Source organism: Ceratotherium simum, chromosome 18 (assembly GCF_057802395.1).
Source record: "Ceratotherium simum simum isolate JZ-2026a chromosome 18, ASM5780239v1, whole genome shotgun sequence".
Classification (NCBI taxonomy): Eukaryota; Metazoa; Chordata; class Mammalia; order Perissodactyla; family Rhinocerotidae; genus Ceratotherium; species Ceratotherium simum.
In genome coordinates, this window is record NC_141917.1 from 37,443,191 (window position 1) to 37,466,609 (window position 23,419).

The 23,419-nt window shown below is 34.4% G+C and overlaps 1 protein-coding gene across 1 annotated transcript in view; it reads right to left on the reverse strand.

Annotated features, from left to right (window-relative positions):
- Positions 1-23,419, reverse strand: part of HCN1 (hyperpolarization activated cyclic nucleotide gated potassium channel 1) — a 384,938-nt gene that overhangs the window by 160,718 nt on the left and 200,801 nt on the right. The window contains exon 3 of the mRNA XM_004422795.3: positions 17,546-17,707. Within this exon, the coding sequence (XP_004422852.1) occupies positions 17,546-17,707 (162 nt within the window). The remainder of the gene's footprint in view (positions 1-17,545; positions 17,708-23,419) is intronic.

Below are 23,419 nucleotides of genomic sequence, written 5' to 3' on the forward strand. Positions count from 1 at the left end.
TAAGCCACGGGGCCGGCCCTGCATTTTCTTTTTTATTTATTTTTCAAAAGCTAATTTAACTTGATAGCCTTAAGTTGTCATGTGTTATTAAAGAATTTTGTATGTGCAGTAAAATTTATATATTAAATAGTATTTTTAGAGAACAAAGTTTTCCGATTATTCTTGTTGACTTAGTTGACGCTTATAGTAACAGGGATTTTTGGTTTGAAAAGTTAGTGAAAGATTTTTCTTTCTTGTCATATTAAATGGAATATTATGAACTATATTAAATTACTATTTAATAATCAAGGTTTTTTGGATCATCATTGTATATTCTTTTTTTTTTTTTCCCCAAAGTCCCAGCAGATAGTTGTATGTCATAGTTGCACATCCTTCTAGTTGCTGTATGTGGGACGCGGCCTCAGCATGGCCGGAGAAGCGGTGCGTCAGTGTGCGCCCGGGATCCGAACCTGGGCCACCAGTAGCGGAGTGCGCACACTTAACCACTAAGCCACAGGGCCGGCCCCAATCATTGTATATTCAACTGTAGTTTGTTACAAAGAAGCATCGTATAGGATGGGCTGAATTGGCATTAATTTCATAGTTGAGAATTCTTTTTTAGAATAAATCTCAGATACTTCCCTCATTTCTCTTGCCATTGAACTCTTCTGCACGAAATTATTGAGAAATAAGTGAAAAAAATGAGGTATTTAAAGGTTTTGATGAGTTGTTTTATCACTATTAATGAGGTTGATTACAGGTATTTGGTTGATTGGTTGTTTATTTTCATATAGATTTAATATCCTGCTCTAGAAGATTTGCTCTGGATCCTCTAAAGAAATGTAATTTCACAAATGATGATTCATACAGAGAGGATGAATGAACTCATGATCTATAATCTCTTTTATCTCTAAATAAAGAGATCAGCATTTTTAGGAAGCTATAGGTTCAATTTTCCATAACTTGGCTGCAATGAAAATAATCAGCAATAAAACAAACAAGCAGATGCATCACAATTATATTAGGGGTGGCATTATTTTTAGTGAAGTCAATTGTGAATTATGCAACTTCTGACTTTCTTCTTGCAAGTTAAACAATAAGTCAATCTTTTTCTCTTGCTCCAAATGGAAACCAGCAAATGATTAATTTAATCTAGAATTTTTGTTATAGTTCTAATGATTTTTCTTATTACTAGTAATAAGAAAAAGAGAATAAATATTTATAAGACAAGATGTTAATGGTTTCTGGAAGGAGAGACACATACTTCTAAGTTTCTCAATCAAGGAATTCATCAGAGTGATCTGTCATAATGAGTAATATCAATTTCTTTTTTCTTTTTCTTTTTTTTTTGTGAGGAAGGTCAGCCCTGTGCTAACATCTGCCAATCCTCCTCTTTTTCTGCTGAGGAAGACTGGCCCTGGGCTAACATCCGTGACCATCTTCCTCCACTTTATATGGGACGCCGCCACAGCATGGCTTGCCAAGCAGTGAGTCGGTGCGCGCCTGGGATCCAAACCAGCAAACCCCGGGCCGCCGCAGCGGAGCATGCGCACTTAACTGCTTGCGTCACTGGGCCAGCTCCTCAATTTCTTAACTAAACTCAGCCACACAGTAAGAGATATACTACAAAGAAAAACACATCGTAAAGCAATGAGACTCTGTTTCCTGTTGACATAATTGAAAAGATTAAGTGTAAAAATAATGAAATGTCCTTTGTTAATTTGGCATAATTCCGTCTCTCTGCTACACTCTTCGTAGGTTTTTACAACATGTAGGTATGCTTCAGTGTTTTCTTAATACCTAAATACTGTTAAATAATCAAGTGAGTTCTTTGAGAAAAGTGGCTATTGAAAAACAAAGTTAATTACTGATGTGTCACAATGTCCTTAATTTATCTTACATACAAATTAACTTATAAATGCATCTCAATTAGTTTTAAAAACATCATTTCAGGAATAAAAGTAGATAACTAGTGAGTATTTTCATTTCAGAGAGATAATTAAGCAGCTTCTGGTCAGAAAATAATTGCCTATAGAATTAAAAGATCTCAGAATTTTTTTTTTTTTTGCTGGCAAAGATTCACCCTGAGCTAACATCGGCTGCCGATCTTCCTCTTTGCTTTTTTTCCCTCCCCAAAGCCCCAGTACATAGTTGCATATTCTAGTTGTAAGTCCTTCTGGTTCTTCTATGTGAGCTGCTGCCACAACACGGCTACTGACAGACAAGTGGTATAGTTCCGCACCTGGAGACTGAACCCGGGCCGCTAAAGTGGAGCATGCCAAACTTGAACCATTAGGCCATCAGGGCTGCCTCAAAAGATCTTAGAATTTGATGCCCAAAATTAAACTAAATATTTTTCTATAAAAATACTGTTGGTGAGAATTTTCTATTTAGTTAACATGGCATCTTAATTATTGACATATATTGAAATTATAGTCACCAAAACTCTATGTATTTTTCATGTCCTTGCCTGAGCCATTTCTGATTCTTGTACTTATCCTTTTCCTCTTTTTCTTTTTTTCTGATCATATTGTAAGAGCTTATGTTTTACCACATAAAAATCCATTCTGTTAGACTCAGTTCATCCTCCTATATAACAAGATCTTCTTGAATATGAATCTGTAACCCAGAATATTAGTTATTTCTTTTTTGCTTTGCTTTAGTTGCATCTTTGATGGCTTCAACCAGGTTATTATTAATACCTTGAAAAGACATCATATTGTACAGACATTCACTAAACATCTTCTGTGTTGATATCAATCAATTAATCTGCACTTTTGGATGTGGGAGCAGAAAACACTCACTCAACCAGTTATTAAGCCACTCAATTCTATTTTCTGTTAGTCCAGATATTTCATAATAAGATATCACGAAGAACCTTGCAGAAAGCCTTGTGCTATATAAAGCACATGTACCAGTCTAACATTCATCTCAAAAGGAAAATAGTGGACTGGTATATGTACTTAGCAAGATTTTCAATATGTCTTTTTTTTTTTAATGACATCTTATATATGAAAGAAGAAAAAAGAAAAAAAAAAGGCTGATTTGTTATGACTTGCTTTCACTAAACCAGTGCTTGCTGTCACCAAGCACTGCCTTTTCTCAGTGTTCACAAATAATTTCTTTTATGAGTTAGTGCAGAGTCTTGCTTAGAATTAACACCAAACGTATCAGGTTGTAATTTGCAACATCTTTCTTCATTCTCTCTTTGTAAATTCATACATTATTTACATATACCATGCACAACCAATTCTTCCCCCATTTGCATGGTTTATGAAAGATCCTGTGCAATCAGTTCATCATTTCTTCTCTAAGATAGCACCATTTTAAGGTGCAATTCACATGGGCCAGGGGTTGAGCTCATTTGGAATACTGAAATATTGACTTGGAGTTCAATTTCGCTAGAGTTTATTCCAATCTATTCAGTTTAAAATATTTCACCTTCACAGAGACATTATTAAACAAGACGGAAAGTATTCCACTTACATTCTGTCATTTATTATCATTACATGAATCCCAAGTGGAAGGTCTATCCACTTTCTCATATTTGCTCCAATTATTACTAAATGCAATTAATGTTTCCTTCGTTCTAAATGTTATTTGCAGCTACTCTTATGGGTTCAAACCATTTTCACTAGAACTCTGTAGTGGTAGGAAAATAAGTTTTATATTCAAATTCTGTTGGTTTCTTTAGCCAAGCTTATGCATCATGAACTTTTTCTTTCCATGCCTTGTAATATTTCTAGGTGTACGGTATATCTTCTCCTACTTCAAGCTACCTCAAACCATTATTTTTTTTTAAATGGGAGGGTTATGCACAAATTTATGGAGAAGAAAAATAAACTCTCACTCATACACAACTACAACTATTAATAATAACTTAGGTGTTTTGAGCTGAGAAATGTAATAAGAACTATTCTATATATATATATATATATATTTATATAGGGCATGTATAAGTGTGTTCATTTACTCCCAAACTTTATGAAGTAAATATAATTTTCATCCTCACATTACAGATGAGGAAACCAAGGCACAAATAGTCTAACTCACCTATCCAAAGTCACACAGCTAGTAAGTGTGAGAGAACCAAAGAAGAATCTAAGCAACCTAGTTCCAGAGGTTGACCATGCTTAATCACTTTACAATACCATTTCTCATATTTGGTTTAAGATTACTTGCATGCTTCCTTTCAGATTCTTATCACTTAACCCTAACCAATTAATTCTTCAATTTTGGTTGAAGTAGACTCTCAACACTTCTGCTATGATTTAGGAAATAATTTTGCAATTAGGCAAGTCAAGAATTCATCCATATTCTGCTTTAAGGAGAGTGTCTAACCCCCATCACTGATACCCTTTCCCAGTGCTATGGTGTGCCACAAATCCACCACCATTCAACTAGTTTAGTATTTTCTAATATGCCCTTTAATAATACCTTTTTATTAATGTTTTCTTTATACCTCTCTATTTTAATCTTCTCCAGCATGCTATATTTCCAGTGGATATACACCCATGTAACGTATGGTCTCCTCCAATTAGGTCAATTTCTTTTAAAAAGCCTTATTTCAACAATAAATCCTAGCCCACCCAATTTTATGATTTTCCTTAGAATATGTGTCATTCTGCCTCTATCTCTGCATTAGAATACTGAAAATCCAAGGCCATAGGTTTTACTTATGGCTAGCTTTCAAACTATTTCCTCAAGAGAGGTTTTGGTAAGCTCTATATTATGAAAACAATGAAAGAAAAGGGAATTTCTACTTTACCAAATCACCTGGACATATGATTTCTTCATTCAAAGTTTTCAAGAAGTCTTCATTCATGCATCAATGGGAAATAGGGGAGAGTACAAGTAAAGAGATTGCTGTCTTAGATCCCATTCTGTCACTAACATTCTGCTTGACCTTAGATATTTTGAATGTCTCCTTCTTTATTCATAATATATTCATAACATTGGTTGTTGTTGTTTAAAAGGTAAAGAAGCGTTGTAAAATATGACACTGTGATTAATCAGTTCTTTATTCATCACTGAATATAGACAATTTGCTGAGCATAAATGAATGCCACAAAACCGCCAGATGCATAAAGAACCAAACGGTAATAATACCTGATTGCATATAGTAAATATTAGATACCTGTTCGAAGTTATAACTGTTACAGGAATTATTGTAATAGGTTATTATAAAAAAGTTGGCAGAAATATAATCATAAACATATTATTTACATACTAGATGAGAAATAAAAGATCTTAAGAATAGAAACAGCAATAGAAACAGTATTAAGATCTTAAACAAGAGCTGGTAATGATAAAGGGTATACATTTTCTATTCTTTGGAAGAAACAGAGCCGGATTTCAAGGACACCAAGGACAATGGTGAATGGCCTCAATGGCAGAAACATAGCCTGAAGGAGAAAAGGCAATCCACCTTTATTGGATTAGCTATTTGGCTCCTATCTCCTACTTCTATCTTTTTTTTTTTTTCATTCTTCTGTAAAATAATGTGTTTATCCTCCTTTTTACTTCTCTTTCAAATTTTATGGTCATTTAATTCCTATAGAACACTAAACTACTGTGTTAATTAGTCAGTTCACACAATGCAGTAGGATACAGATTAAATGATAGAGAAATACATTAGAACGTGTCATTCTCATAAATTTTCATATATAAATTGCATCCAGATCTATCATTTATGAGGTTTCCATATTTATATGTTTCATTGTATAAAAATCTATGTGTGTTTGAATCTCTTTTTCATACTTTTCTGAAGAGTTATTTTTTAAAAGTTCTAATCACTTGGCAAAATAATAACAAAAATTATAGATAAATAATCACACTGATGAGTGAAATGGAAAGTTACCCTCAGGACAATGACTTCCATAAATGTTGCAGATTAATAAAAACTTTGATTTGCCTAACATTGACTAATTACAGACCTGTGCCAAACTTCTTTTTTTGTGTTTTTCCTTAGGAATTGATAACTTAGTTATCAGCAGAATTACGAAAGTGCTAGACAGAATGTTATCATCATTTAATGGAGCATTAATGATTTAGTTTTAGTTCCAGAGCAGTGGGAGCTAATAAGGGTACCACCTGAAGCAGTATTTTCCCCAATCATCTTATAATTCTACTTAATTGGATAAATTTTTAAAAATATGAATCAATAGCTGACCTTAGAACAAACACAATATATATTTTTAAATCATCTAAAGGACAAAAACATAGTTTATGGCAAATTGAGATGGTCAAACTGAATTATGTCCTCATTTTAATACAATTGATATTAAAGATTTTTCTACTGAAAGCCCTTCCCTAATTTGCAGGAATCAAGATCTTAGATTACCACATTGATCACAATGGCAAAGGCCAGCACAGATGCCCTGTATATATACATCAATTGCTTTGGCAGACGTGATAAGTAGACATTATAATTAATATTTATCTCTATCTGTAGAACATATTTAGGGAAAATTTTTGTTGACTTTATGATCTGCCCTAGAAAATGGTATTGGACAACAGAGAATTTATTGTAGTTCATTGCTATACATCTTCTTATGAATTACAAAGATATGGTGGTGAATTCTCAAATTTTCCTATGTAATTTTTCATCATTATCAAGCTTATACAATTAGAATAAATGGTTCCAGTCCACAGATGGATATAACTCTATACATGGAATATGAGTCAGCAGATTGCACAACAGATCCAGGTGTAAATATCTCTCGCTTAGGTGGAGCCATGTTTCTGAGGCACCTGGCTGGTAATATTAGAAGAGTATTTAAATGGTAATCACATTGGACCCATCTCTATAACCTCAAAGCACAGAGAAAACTGGCCAACGATTCTAGTACATATTCTTAAAATCTTACCTGATAAATTTTCTATGCTCATTGGCATATTGTAAAAATACACATAAAATAACTGAAATAAACTAAAGATTCACAAGCCACATTCAAGTTTTCATTGGAATTACTCATTTCTAGAATATGTTACATCTTTAAAAACAACAAAATACTTCTCAAAAAAAGATGGTGTATAGTGGCCGGCCCCCTGGGGTAGTGGTTAAGTGTGTGCACGCTTGGCTGCTGGTGGCCCGGGTTCGGTTGTCAGGCCATGCCGTGGTGGTGTCCCACATAAAGTGGAGGAAGATGGGCACGGATGTTAGCTCAGGGCTAGTCTTCCTCAGCAAAAAGAGGAGGACTGGCAGATGTTAACTCAGGGCTGATCTTCCTCACACACACAAAAAATGTGATGGTGTATATAATGAAACTACGAAAATGTTCATGCTAAGATTTAGAAAACATTTCTGTTATTTTTTTCTTATATCCTCCACTTATCACATGGCTTTCTTCACGTCACCTCTGATTCTGCCATAAATTTCTTGGGTAGCCTTTTTAGGTCAGCGGTAGTGGGAGGAGGGAAAAAGGTGAAAAGGAATAGAAAAAAAAAAACTGTATGGGGCCGGCCCGGTGGCACAAGCAGTTAAGTGCATGTGCTCCACTGTCGCGGCCCGGGGTTCACTGGTTCCAATCCCGGGCATGCACCCCACGCACCACTTGTCAGGCCATGCTGTTGCAGTGTCCCATATAAAGTGGAAAAATATGAACATGGATGTTAGCCCAGGGCCAGTCTTCCTCAGCAAAAAAAGAGGAGGATTGGCAGATATTAGCTCAGGACAGATCTTCCTCACAAAAAAAAAAAGAAAAAAAACTGTAGAGAGCCCTCCACTGTGGCAAGTAACAAGGGGAAATACATTTTCTTGAAAATTATCTGAATATAGGTGATTTAATCTACATAATTCAGGCCTATATAAGTTTCTCTCTATTTTTCTTAAAAGAGAAAGAAAGAACCTTGGTCTCTTTGGAAAGAGGGTTGCTCATATGAATTGCCTGATACCCATATATCTGTACGTAAACTAACACAGCAGAAATGATTTATCTACTATTCCATTGATTCCCAGGTTGAAGACAGTGTTACCATTTTATTCCAACCTACATCAATTTAAAACAATATTTCTCATGTGAGACCTAGGTAAATGAGAAATTCAGAATAAATGGGAAGGTATAATTTCTTTGCCAGATTCTTTTTGATTTACGGCAGTAATAAAAGGAGAACCTATAAAAACTAAAATAACATACAACACTTACTATACACAATGAGTTTTTCAAATATTTTCACACATATTCCAAGTTCTTCCAGTGGTGCAACAAATTTATAGTTGTTTTCTGTAAACATTAATTGATAATTGATAATGGATGAAGCTCTTTGGAGTCCATGAAACAGAATACTATGATAGCTTCAGCATTAACTCAAGGGGAAACATGGATTTCATAACCAGCTCCCACACTGTCTGCTTCTGGCTTTCTGTAAACCGGGTAACAATTCTCTGAGTCAGATTTTCATCTGCAAATGGGAATGAAACTTGTTTTCATTTTATTCAGAATAGACGAGCTAGTGTGATATATGTACCTTTACACTACATTAGTGAAAGTTTCCACAAAACTCATATATATAGAGAGAGATGGAGAACAAAAGTAGTATATTATTCTTTTTGGAGAAAACATTGGACTGCAAGATATTTTGTTTCTTTTCCCCATTTTAATAGGTGTCACTTGTTAGATAAAGTCTTTTCATGAATGCTGCTTCTTCTAGCCATTTGGTGCTTAAAATTTAAGAGCTAGTCTATATAGGGGGAAAACAACCCCATATTTGGAACTTATGGATTGGTCTTGTTATTGCTAAAGCAACTTAATGTAGTTGTAGCCAATATATAATTTAAGTAATATGCTTTATCTTTCTCTATTATGGAATTATAATTCATGTTAAAGATGTTCTGAAATGCACATTTCATTTAAAAACAAAATACCAGATTAGAATTTATTTCCGTATGCTTGTTCCCATAAAAGAATACTTGTCTGAGAAGGAGGAATATAGTATGTGAGTTGTTTCACTTTTGCTCCGAGGTAGTGTTTCTATCCAACAGAGAGCAGTCACCAGGCTGACTGTCCTAATAGGCAGAAACAGGATGGCAAAGGAGAATCACCACACTCAGCAGGCTGCTGACCTACTTTGTTATTATAACTCACAGAAGCTAGGAATGTATTTTTTTTTCATTAAAGCTACGTAGTGACTTGTCAGCAAATTAGGTACCTTTTGTTAGGACTTTTAAAAAATTCTGTTAAGGCAATATATTCTATTTAGAAAAAAAATCAATAATATAATTTATAATTTATACAATTTCAAATCTAAAATACATTGCTAGACCTCAGAAGAGGAGAGATATATTTTTAATTAAGAGATTTTTAACTTCACTTTTTAGTTATATTGTCTTAGTTATGTTATTTCAATCAATCACTATCTAAGTAGTTAACTGGGCTTTATAAAACAAAAAAGGAAGCTATCTTAATTTTGTCTTTATACATTTGCTAGAATATCAATGGATAATAATATAATCATCCTAGGTTTCAATGTTCTACTTGTCTATAGGGACTTGCATATGAATAGTATGTATTCCCTTTTTTCAAATCATTCGCTCAAAATAGGAGATATCATTAAACAGCTCTTTCTACTCAAGCCCCCCAGCACATGTTTATTTTGACTATTACAGTTTTTGAGCTAGAAGTGACTGATGTGTCTCACTCCCCACTCTTTGTTAAAGGTTCCTGATCCCAAACCAGCTGATAGTAGTTGAAATAAATGTCTCCCCATTTTGTGTCTCCTCACCCTTTAGTTCACACTCCCCATAGACTTTCTCTCAATCCACACAAGGCTGCCACTAGCAGACTATTGTGTGAGTTAGAAAAAAGTAGTACTCTATGGGTGGCTAAATTAGGGGGAAAAAAAAAGATTTGTAAGAATGGCTTCATTTTCAAGTGCACATGGCTTGACAAGCAGAAAGAAGCCAGTATTTGTCCCCTTGCCCAGGAGTTTGGGCAGTGCATCCATTTCAGAGGCCTCAATTCAAATTCATATGAATGGCTTTTGGACATAATTTCCTATTTCTTTAAATTAGAAAATCTAATTTTTTAATCTCTGTATCCTTTTCAGCACCTAAAAAGAAGTGCTATGAATGAAAGCTTGTTAGACTGTAAGCACTATGAGGGTAGGGACTTGGTCTCCTCCTCTACCATATGTTCAGTGCCTAAGATAATACCTGGTACAAAGCAAGTGTTCAATAAGATTATCTAAAGGAAAGAATAAATAATACACACTCATTTCATAGCTTAAGTACAGGAAAGTTAAGTAATTTGCCTAAAATCACAGAGACTTTAGTGGTAGAGGCAATTCTAGAATGCGTGTTTCTAAATTCAATTCTGCCAGGTTTTTCCCTCCCTGTTCTGCTGTCTAGATGAGTCAAGATAAGCTATGTTATGTTGTGGGTTACAAGTTAAAAGACATGCTTCTGGAGAGGAAACAAAGAACTGGAGGGTTGCAGACCAGCTTTTCAATCCTTAAAACCTGCGAGTGAAATATGACACTGCCACTCAGAGCCCACTGACCATAACTATCACAGAGTCCCATCCAACTGGAAGGGAGCTGGAAAATGTGGAAAATGGGTGACTGTTTGGTTATTAGTGAGTGTCCCTGACACATTGTCTCAAATGAAAATAAACTTGGGTAGTAAGCTAGATTTTCCAATCAAATCTCTTATTTTCTCCACATAGATTTTATTAATTAGACCCTTCCACACATTTTATATTGCTTTTTTTCTCTGATATCCTTAGTTAGTATGGTTCATACCTCTTAATTTTTTTCTGGAAAATATTGTTATCTTATTTATATAGAAATGAAGAGCATTAGGAGCTCATTAATTAGGACTTCATGAATTTTGAGCATGTTATATTGCCCATGAGTTGGTCAAGTGACTATCTTTGAAGAAATAATTTGATGTACAAATTATTAAAGCAAAACCTATCCAAGGAAGAAGACTTACAATACCTAGTAGACGGGCCAGCTCTGATGGCCTAGTGGTTCAAGTTCGGTGCACTCTGCTTCCGCGGCCTGGGGTTCAGTTCCTAGGCACGGAACCACACCAATTGCCTGTCAGTAGCCATGCTGTGGCAGTGGCTCACATAGAAGAACCAGAAGAATTTAGAACTATACACAACTGTGTACTGGGGATTTGGGCGTGGGACAGGTAAGAAAAAAAAAGGAGGAAGATTGGCAACAGATGTTAGCTTAGGGCAAATCTTCCCCTGCAAAAAATAAAATAAAATAAAATGCATAATAGAATAACTCTTTTATGCATAATTTTCAAATACTATTGATAATTACCCATTTGGTTATAAATGATTAATATTTATTTAGCAACATATGCAAGGTTGGCATAGGATCTGTGGGTGTGCATATACTTATAAGGCATATTGCCTGCCCTCTAGAATGGCATCTCTCAAGGTGAAATAATGCATAGATTCCTTCAAATCATGACAAAACAAAACATCATAATGAATGATCCTTGTGTTGGCTGAAATTATTTTGAATATGATATTACTCAAATAAATACAAGTATAAAACTAGATATGTTTCTTATCCTTATAGCTGTTGTAAAGTTAAAGCAAACAAAAATTTACAAGTCAAATACTAACAAAATAATACATCAATAAACATATCAATGTAAATTTATTGTGATGGATGATGTTGTTTTGTTGAAACTAAATAGTTGCATACAATGTAAATATAGTGCTGACTATTAGGGCATGAGTTTTATCTAGTTTAACACACTAATATGCAATTGTGTGCTATGTAACAAGTAACTTGGTTTTCCAACTCATTCCTTTGTTTTGGCTATGAGGAAAATTTTGTACAACATTAACATGGTGTCATTTAGCCCTCATTTGGTATATGGATCATTTACTTATTAAGCCCATAAGCCAGAATTATTTTATATAACACCTCACAGCACAACACACTTCAACTACAAAAGCAAATCCAAACTCTATATTTAGGGCACTCAGATGATTCTAGATTCATAATATGCTTACATTGAAACCTTTCAAACTGTTGTCAACACGTATCCATACATTTACAAGATTGCTGGGAGAAAACCTGTGGACTTCAATTAAAGAAACATTGCTCTTTGTATGTACTATTTAGCTGCAAATCCTTTTTTTCCATTCTGTAAAGTCATTTCCTAAGTTATGTCAAAATTAACATGCAAGTTCAAATGCGTCGTAGATTTTATTCTCTTAGTTAGATTCTTAAAATGAATATTTAATGATATTTATAATTTAAACCCAAAACCACTACCTTTAATAATGAACTATTACAATTTTAGTATGATACACCTAAAAACATAGTCACAATATCATGGAATGACAAGATTTTCAAAATTAATTTTATTAGACATTAATTATCAGACAAATACAAGATTTTCATTCAGACAGAATTCTATAATTCAAACATTTCTTGAATGAAACAAAAGTAAATATTACAAATGCAGAGGAAGATTAATCCTTGTTCAAGGTGCATTTTGCAAGTCAATATCTCTTACCTCATCAATTCAAGTATCTCACCATGGTTTGTGATTGACTTTTTAAAAAATAGTATTTAAAAAATTATTTTAGTGAGGAATTTATAAAGACTTCAAAGGACTTATCTGAGAGGAACTGAACCTATTACTATGGAATGAAATGCACATTAGAAACAGTTAATATAAGAATAAGTATATTGAACAAATTACCAGTTAAAGATATAGTATAGTTACAGCATTGACTCTGAATTTTTCCTTATAGGACATATATGGATAACTAGCTAGTGATACATAGATATAGATAAGGATATAGATATAAATGCAAATATGGTTAAAGAGGATTTAAAAATATGTATATAGATAAGGAAACAGATATAAATGCAAATGTGTTTTAGAAGGATTTAAAATAATATAGAGACAGAAGGATATAGATATAAATGCAAATATGTTTAAAGAGAATTTAAAATAATATTTAAGGATATAAATCATTTAAGAATGCAAGATATGAAAAAGAAAATGTATAAAGAATTCGCTGAACACCCAAATCTTTATCATAAACCATTTAGTATCAATGTCAAAGGTCATAGCATAATTGTCAAGTCCATACTCAAGAATGACTAGTATTGTGTCCTGCATCCATCCTGACCAAGCTTCTCGATTTTTGCCTCCCCAACTTGATGTTGTTTTTCTACATCTAGATTTCATATCAGTCTTGACACTCTTTAGTGTCAAAGCTCAAATGCTGATTTCCAAGTGACTTTCTACTGCAACTGGTGTGCTTTGACTACAGGTTTCATTTTTTGTAATCACTTTTCTTAGCTGTTTTTTACAAACTACGCACACAAGACATTGTAACGTGGTTTAGAACAGCAGTTATGGAGTCAGATAGACATTCATTCTAATCTTGGTTCTGTAATCTACTACCTGTGTGACATTAGATGACTAGTTTAACCTCTAAAAATTTCAGTTTTCTGAACTGCAAAATGGGGGGTAAGAGGGCTTGTCTCATTCTGCTGCTATGGAGACCAAATAAAGTAGCATATTTCAAAGCACAGGGCTTGTATACAGTAAGCATGATATATAAACGAAGGGTGCTTTTTCTAGCAGGATTTTTACTCCTCCTTTGTAACTCCCTCTGTGTGTAAATACACTTTGTTTTGTTCTGATGATAGGTTTTCTAGAATTCAATAGCTTTAGGATAGAAGATAATATCTTCAAGGTCAAATGACACCATCAAGATTCTCTGTTGAGAAATAGAACAAAGAATCCTAAAATTTATATGGAACAGCAGAAGACCGCGAATAGATAAAGGAATCCTGAGAAAAAAGAGCAAAGCTGGAGGTATCACACTCCCTGATTTCAAAATATACTACAAAGCTATAGTAACCAAAACAGCATGGTACTGGCACAAAAACAGACACACAGATCAATGGAATAGAATCGAAAGCCCAGAAATAAACCCACACATCTATGGACAGCTAATCTTTGACAAAGGAGCCAAGAACATAGATTGGGGAAAAGAAAGTCTCTTCAACAAATGGTGTTGGGAAAACTGGATAGCCATATGCAAAAAAATGAAAGTAGACCCTTACCTTACACCATACACAAAAATTAACTCCAAATGGATTAAAGACTTGAATGTAAGACCTGAAACTGTGAAACTTCTAGAAGAAAACATAGGCAGTACGCTCTTTGACATCGGTCTTAGCAACATCTTTTCAAACACCACATCTGACCGGGCAAGAGAAACAATAGAAAAAATAAACAAATGGGACTACATCAAACTAAAAATCTTCTGCACAGCAAAGGAAACCATCAACAAAACGAAAAGACAACCTAGCAATTGGGAGAAGATATTTGCAAACCATACATCTGATAAGGGCTTAATCTCCAAAATATATAAAGAACTCATGCATCTCAACAACAAAAAAACTACCAACCCAATTAAAAAATGGGCAAAAGACCTGAACAGACATTTCTCCAAAGAAGATATACAGATGGCCAACAGACACATGAAAAGATGTTCAAAATCATTAACTATCAGGGAAATGCAAATCAAAACTACAATGAGATATCACCTCACGCCCGTCAGAATGGCTATAATTAACAAGACAGGAAACAACATGTGTTGGACAGGATGTGGAGAGAAGGGAACTCTCATACACTGCTGGTGGGAGTGCAAACTGGTGCAGCCACTATGGAAAACAGTATGGAGATTCCTCAAAAAATCAACGATAGAACTACCATATGATCCAGCTATTCCACTGTTGGGTATTTATCCAAAGAACTTGAAAACACCAATTTGCAAGGGTACATGCACCCCTGTGTTCATTGCAGCCTTATTCACGATAGCCAAGACTTGGAAGCAACCTAAGTGCCCATCAAGGGACGAATGGATAAAGAAGCTGTGGTATATATACACAATGGAATACTACTCAGCCATAAGAAACGACGAAATCCAGCGATTTGTGACAACATGGATGAACATTGAGGGTATAATGCAAAGTGAAATAAGTCAGAGGGAGAAGGTCAAATACCGTATGATTTCCTTCATTAAGTAGTAGATAATAACAACAATAAACAAACACATAGGGACAGAGATTAGATTGGTGGTTACCAGAGGGGAAGGGGGGAGGGAGGAGGGTGAAAGGGATAATTCGGTACATGTGTGTGGTGATGGGTTGTAATTAGTATTTTGGTGGTGAACATGATGTAGTCCATGCAGAAATAGAAGTACAATGATGTACACCTGAAATTTTTACAATGTTATAAACCATCGTTACCGCAATAAACAAAAAATTAAAAAAAAAAAAAAGATTCTCTGTTGATACAAAAATTGTCTTTTTTGTGGTTGTTATCTCCTTCATATCACTAATATTCACAATATAAAAGGATTTCTAGTGTTTATAGTTGAACATAGACTTAACTGCTTCCTACCCTCTAGATCAGAGTTAAATATGGAAATAATGTTAAATAAATGTGAAAGAATATAAGAGCCAATTTCATGAGGAAACCCACAGCCAAAAAGAAAAAGATCCAAAAGCAAATTGCAAATTCAGGGAAGGGTATTTTAAATATACAACATCAGGATATAATATAGGTTTGACTGTGTTAGATTAAACATGCACATGCACAGATGAGTACATGCAGACACAATTGAAGAAAAATGATCAAGACATTAAAATTTTTCTTCATTAAATGTGCTTGCCACTAGATATATTAAATAATATATTGCCCTATGTTATAATTATATAATTATATGTGCTTTATGGATACCCCAAAGTAGTTCCTTTACCGTTTCAATAAAGACAATTGCTATTCTCTGGAAAGATACCAAGGGAAAATTTAAAATAATAATAATTTGCAAACTTAAATATTAGTTGGTGCCAATAAAGAATCATCTTTTGGCCATACTGTTAGTGTTTTTACACTAGACACTCAGTTGGTAGCCAGATTATAGAGCTGTTGCTCCCCACCCCCAAACATTTTAATACTGTCTTTATCTTTTGTTTATTCAGTGATAAGTAAAAGTGACAGATCTAAATCAAGGAGACTTCAAAGATTTGAAAAGTGATCAAACTCCTTGCTACGTTTTTTAGATACAGAAAATACGAACATTTCTCAAATAAACTTTCGATGATGAGTGACCAGGTTACAGCAAATTATTCTGTCAAGCACTGTTCTACACACTGGAGATAAAGTACAGAACAAAATAAATTTTTGGACCTAATGGAACTTACATTCTGGTGTGAGGAACACAGAAAAAGATAAACAACAAATAAGTGTGTGTGTGTGTACACGTGCATGTGTGTGTTGCTAAATTCTTTTAAGATAAAATATAAACCAGTTGGGTGATATATTAGATAGGATGGTCAGGGAAGGCTTCTGTGAGGCAATGACATTTAAGCAGATATGAATAAAATGAAGGAGAGATCCAGGTGAATATCAGGTCTCAAAGAAAGGAGTGAAAAGAGTAAGGGGGGAGGGAGGAAGGGCGGGAGCGAGAGAGGGAAACAAGTAGACAAGAAGATAGAAAAGAAAAAAAGACCATACTTCTTAACATGTAATGTAAGCCCCTCTTTCCTTCAAATACGAAATCTGAGTACTAGGAGAAAAAAACTCTATATTCTTAAGAAGTCCATGTCATTTTTACATTAATAAGCCAAGAAATTAATAAGAGAACAGTTTGGGAAAAGAGAAGGTATTTGATTTATGCTAACGTTAAAATCTTGTGAAAGTCTCATAAAGTTTATCTCCCATAAAATGTCACACATAAGAGAAGGCTATTCTAATACACAGTTAATTTAAACAACATTTTATTAAATGTAATGTAATTAAAATGTAATGCAAGAAGAAAATATAAGAACTTACCTACAAACATTTGTGACTGAATATACTTGTGAACAAATATTTGTGAATATATGTTAAAAATATTCACTGTTTCAATTCCTTTGTGAATGTTGCACTATGTAGATCAAAACATATACTCTCAAAATTAAATGTGAATATGAATATATTTAACAATATAAATCAAATTTATATTTCACAATTTTTATATTTACATATTTTTCAAGGTGAAGTTTAAAAGCTATGTTTTCCATGAAGTTTTCCTTAGAAAGAAGTACTATCTGAAATATCAATGCACATCATAATATATCTCATTTGCATTTATACTGATATACGTGTCTCTGTATGTTTAACAATGCCTAGAATTGCATGTCTTAAACATAGTAAATGCTAAAATCAAGTTGAAAGAAAGATGGAGTTATTCCAAGCAGTAGGCATTTTTAAAAGAATGTTGTACTATGATTATGTATGTTTGAGTGTTTGTACACTACCTTTGAAATAAAATGTCTCAACATACAGAGTAAGATATCTAAAAATAGATGCTGTAACATATACATCCCCAGGAACATTTCATTAAGTGACATTTAGTTGTAGAAAAAGAAACATAACATCTGATTTTGTATCATGGAAGTAAAATTAAGTTTTCTCTAAATATTTATGGAGGAGAAATTAGATCATTCTAACATAAACACTTAGAACTCTTTGGCAAAACGTTGAAAATGTAGAGTATAAAATAATACGATTACTTACAACCATTTCATTTAAAGACACCCAGCAGTCTGGTGGGAAATCCTGCAGGAGTGGTACTAAGAACTGAAGACAGCCATCCCAGTGGCATAGCAGCAGCATCATGCCGATGAGGTTAAAAATTCTCACCACCGCACTGGCAAGATCATACGTCATGTGGAAAATCTGTTGACCAAAATATAAAATCAACTCTTATAATCAATTTTTTTAAACATCAGTAATACTACCAATGTCAGTAGGCATTGATATTATGTAGTATAAATCACTGATTTAATAAAAATATGGGAACAACTTTTACAAATAGAAACAGAGATTATATTTCTTAACCTGTATATAGAGGCCTGGCACTCTGTTTTATGAGTATTACAACCAACTGTGGGTTCTCCACAGGAACAGAGACAGCATGAACACATTAAATGTTTGGGTCACATTTTAAAGAACATTGGTTTTGCCAGTAGTTTTCATTTGTTTTCCCTCGGGGCATTTTAGCAAAGCTCCTTTAAAGCAAGTTAACAAATTTGACAAATGATGGGTACCCTCTCCTCTGCTTCTCATTCCTTGTTAAGTTAACGGATTTGTTGAAGGACCAAGAAAATAACCCAAGGACTGAAAACCATTAGCAAAAGTAGTTTAATTAGAAAATATAAAGATTGAGAATTAATTGCAGTTAACTTTATAGCTATATGAGTGGAGATACTTCTTTTATTGTGTATATTGAACATGAATAGTGGCCTTTGAGGTAAAAGTCCTCTAAATTTGGTTAAAAAAACAATTGTTCAACAATTTTTAAAAATTAAAATTGCTATTTCCATGCATATTATTTATGTGGTACAAGTTTTCCTTTCCTGAACCTTTCTTATTTATATTTTCACAAAATCCAATATGATAGGTAAGACTATTTCAGAAAGCACAAAAATGATGACAAAATCAACATCTTCCATCAGAATTTTAGAAGGGGAAACTTAGATACATCTTTATGTCTATAACTTCTCATTCATGTAGTTGTTACAGAATATAGGACCAGGACCTGAATCCCTTCTTTAGCAGCTCATACTTTATATCACTCTCCCACAGCTAATAGGGTTTCTGCTTACACTTCAATCAGTCGAGAAAAACAAACCCCACTGGGAGCAGACCTACATTCTAGAATGAAGTTTCTTTTTAATTGTTAAAAGACTATTGAGTCAATAATTAATAAGTATGCATAAATATACAAAGACCAATACCTTGAGATATTTAGAATCACCTTTTGTATAATTCACCAAAAGAATGGTCTATTTTTGAAGTAATGAGGACACCATGCATTGAGAAATTAAGAAACAGAAAAAACCCCACAAATTTTATATTTTGATTTAGAAACTATATCTTTATAAAGAAACTTCTATGATTTTTAAGAGATGCATACTGAAGTATGTAGAGATAAAATGACAGGACAGCTGGGATTTTGCTTTCATAAAATCATCAAATCTGGTTCAACTAAATGTTTTTCACTTTGATACATTTCTATTAGCCATTAATTTTTTCTTTAAACACTCTTGTTTTTGACATAGTAATTATAGTGAGCAAAAAACAATCCTTCTTTGTGGGAATGTACACGTTGTTCCGAATTCCTTTTAAAAGTAAGATTGGGGTCCTAGATTTTAAAGGCAACAGATCACACATTTTGATATTCAGACGGCTATTATTTTATCAGTAACATAATTTATTTTTTATTTTTTTATTTTTTATTTTTTTTTAATTTTTTGTTTATTGCAGTAACATTGGTCTATAACATTGTATAAATTTCAGGTGTACATCAAGAACATAATTTATTTTAAAGCATTAAGAATTTTATTTTCCTTTAAGTTATTTTTTAATTTGGTTTTGTATTTGGCAAACTCACAGAAAAGTCCTTTTGATGTTATTCCTTCCGATATTTCTTGGCTACTGAATTTGTAAATAGAAATTGTACCAGCATTTTAATTAATAATTTCTCATTAAAAGTAATACAGTAAAACATAATTAAAAAGCTTTCTACTATTAAAGTAAGAAAAGAAAATCACTGTGGACTTAAAAATTTTTTGTTTAGTAATAGAATTCTATATTTATATGTAAATATTTCCTGACAAAATCGTTCAATACGTCTTTTGGGTAAGTGTTGCATTGTTGGGAAATAGGGTAAAGTTGCAGAACATGAACTTCTGAATCAAACAACAAACAAATCATCTTTCAACCTGATTTTTTTTTTCCTTTTTTGTGAGGAAGATCAGCCCTGAGCTAACATCCATGCTAATCCTCTTCTTTTTGCTGAGGAAGACTGGCCCTGAGCTAACATCTATTGCCAATCCTCCTCCTTTTCTTTCCCCAAAGCCCCAGGAGATAGTTGTATGTCATAGTTGCACCTCCTTCTAGTTGCTGTATGTGGGACACGGCCTCAGCATGGCCGGAGAAGCGGTGCGTCAGTGCGTGCCCGGGATCAGAACCCAGGCCGCCAGCAGCGGAGTGTGCACACTTAACCGCTAAGCCACAGGGCCGGCTCTCAACCTGATTATTTGAAGCAAACAATATCTGAAATTTTCTGCCAAAGTCTATAGATTATAAGCACACAGGGTGCAACCATCATTTAATTAGAATTTAGAGTGAAGTCTGGGATGTTATATAGAATTAGGGCCCATTCTCAGTACAGCTGACTTTTATGAATTTTCTACTTTCTTTTGAGGAATTAGATCCTTTTTGTGGGATCTTAAGGAATTATTTACTGAATTAAGATAACATATGCTAACAGTTACTCACCAATTCCTCTAAGAAAACCCTATTATTTCTGAAATGTTTTACAGAGAAACATAACCACTATTTTCATACAGGAAGTTAATGGGAATTAAGGCTTTTCATAGCATATTAGAAACACATTTTTTTTTTTGTTTTGCTTCCATGTGATTACTCAATTCCTATTGTAACAGGATAATCCCTAGAGTTAAGCCTATTCTCTACCCCATTTCCATTCCTAACCTCACAATGTTAGTATACAACACTAGTGCTAGATTTATATACTAACTCTATCATATAGAGAGTGCTCTGGAATAGCTCACATAATTAATTCCATAAACAGTCTCCCTTTTGGTCTTTAACATTATGTGTTCAAAATTGATGTCATTTTTTGGAGCGATCCTAAAATCTAACTTTGAAAGAGGCACAAGTAAGTTGGCTATTTTGACACTGGTTAATGTCAGAGGCTAATTTCAAATAGTCAAATCCACGTATATCCATCCTGATTTATCTACCGGACAAAAGAACATCACAATGAATGAGTATTACTTTTGATGCACACATGAATGTGTATAGTGCCTGGGCCCAAACTGATTGTCTCTTGAGCTCTTATAATTAATACACTCTGGCAGGCATAATCATGACATGTGACTGGTTGCTGAGATTATTAATGGCCCTGTTAAAACCCTGCTCATGGAAGATTTGGAGTGAGAAGACTACTGCCTTAGGGAGCACATACATCTGTAGATAGTCAAGCTAACCAAAGAAAGAAATACCTAATCTGATTTCTGCATAGCCACAGCTTCTTATTGTCCAAGGGAAGCTTGTAGGATAAATTTAAGTACGACTTTACTCAACTTACTGATCAGGCAGCCAATACAATTGATTAATATTTTCAGTTCTTTTCCATCTCTGAGATGGACATCCTTAAGTGATAAATTCCCATCTAAATCAATTATCTTAATGCTACTGCATGCAAACCTGACTTCAAAAACAGCACCATAGGGGCTAGCCCAATGGTGTAGTGGTTAGGTTCGCGCCCTCTGCTTTGGCTGCCTGGGGTCCGCGGGTTCAGATCCTGGGCACAGACCGATACACCACTTATCAAGCCATGCCGTGGTGGCATCCCACATACAAAATAGAGGAAGATTGGCACAGATGTCAGCTTAGCGACAATCTTCCTCAAGCAAAAAAAAAGAGGAAGATTGGCAAGGGATGTTAGCTCAGGGCCAATCCTCCTCACCAAAAAAAAAAGGCTCCATAGATGATACTCAGTAAAATGTTATTAAGTGACTGAATGAAAACATTGCAGGGATTTAACAATGATAGCATAAGTAATATTTTATTATCTTAAGAGTGTGCACCTTTTGCTTCTGTGTTTTAAACCAGGGAATTAAAAACAAACACTTCTTTATTTTCTATCTTCTAAATAATCTGACTTGAAACCTGATTTGAGTGCTCAGAGTGTAGGCAGCAAAAAAACAGGCCATTCTGACCCACTAGCAATATGCTTTTAAGTGGTACTTAGAAGAATCAACTGAAAAAAAGAATTAAAATAAGTTTTTAAAGCAGCCCTTTAATTTTATTTTCACCAAAAACTAGACTACAAAATATGTGGAAGGCACAGTGTCCAGTTCAGAACATTGTGCTGTTCTTATGGCTTCAATGAGAGGAAAGGTCTGGTCACAAATTCTCAATGAATTCTTTTTATAATATTAAGAGTTCCAGGGCCAGCCCGGTGGCTTGGCAGTTAAGTGCGCGCGCTCCGCTACTGGCGGCCTGGGTTCGGATCCCGGGCGCACACTGACGCACCACTTCTCCGGCCATGCTGAGGCCGCGTCCCACATACAGCAACTAGAAGGATGTGCAACTATGATATAACAACTATCTACTGGGGCTTTGGGGCAGAAAAAAAAAGGAGGAGGATTGGCAATGGATGTTAGCTCAGAGCCGGTCTTCCTCAGCAAAAAGAGGAGGATTAGCATGGATGTTAGCTCAGGGCTGATCTCCCTCACAAAAAAAAAAGAGTTCCAGAATTCTGCCCAGTTGGAGGTGAATAACTCCAGATAGGGTAGCTAATTAACTTTCTACAACTGAGGAGTGCTCTGAGTAAGTTAATTTGATTCAGAATCCCAAATCCTGCCCTAATATTTGCAGAATTGTTCACCATAAGTTTAATTTTTTGCAATATTTTTCCCAGGAGCAATGTACATTCAATCCTGTTTTTAAAAGGTCAAATATCAAGCTGTGTTGTACTGCAGATATCCATAAATTAGCTGAGTTCCTTCAAAATGCTGCCACATCCTTTCTTGATAAACTAGATTCAGGGGTCTCAATCTAATAACCCACCTATGAAATCAGTGGGCCTTAACCTATCCTTAACTATTTGAGCTACTATGCTTTTAACCTAAACACAAACATTGTCAAGAGTAATTTAAGACTTTTCATAGCTTGTATTGATCTGTCCTTAGTCTTTCACTTCTTAAACAGGAATCATCTACAGGCTAGGTTGCTTCTACGATCTCAATATTGATTGAAGCCTTCGAATACACCTTCAAAATTCTTATCAAAATAACATTAACAGAATCAAATGGGACAGAAATGGTTCTCTTGGTGGAGAACATTCTTATTTTTAAGGTGTAAAAAAAGATTGGGGTCTTTTTTTTCTCTTTATAAATCTGCACCTGCACCTACAAAAAAATTATCTTTTAGATGGAGTGTCTATATGCCATGTTGACACAGAATACAAGAAAACAAACATTTACCTACTCAGTCTGTCTCACAGCTAACATATACCCAGGATTCAATATGTAGTAGTCCTAATCAAAGGTAAAATCAATATTTTAAGAGCCCTATTGCACCTTCTGCAATTCTTATTTTGAAAATGACCCAGGTTATCTTACCATGTTCTCTTACCATGTTTTGGTACAAAGTGCAGAAGGTTTTACTTGGTATATGAGAGAAGAGCACTCTTCACAGTAATCTCTTTGAGCACTGGCCAGTGACTGCCGTCATTGGACTAATTCCATCAGTCCCCTACTCTATCTAGGATCTCATTCAGAATGGCCAGGCCTTCAGAAAACCAGAACCCTCAGAAAAGTCAAACATCTGGGCCTCTCATCTCTATCAGCT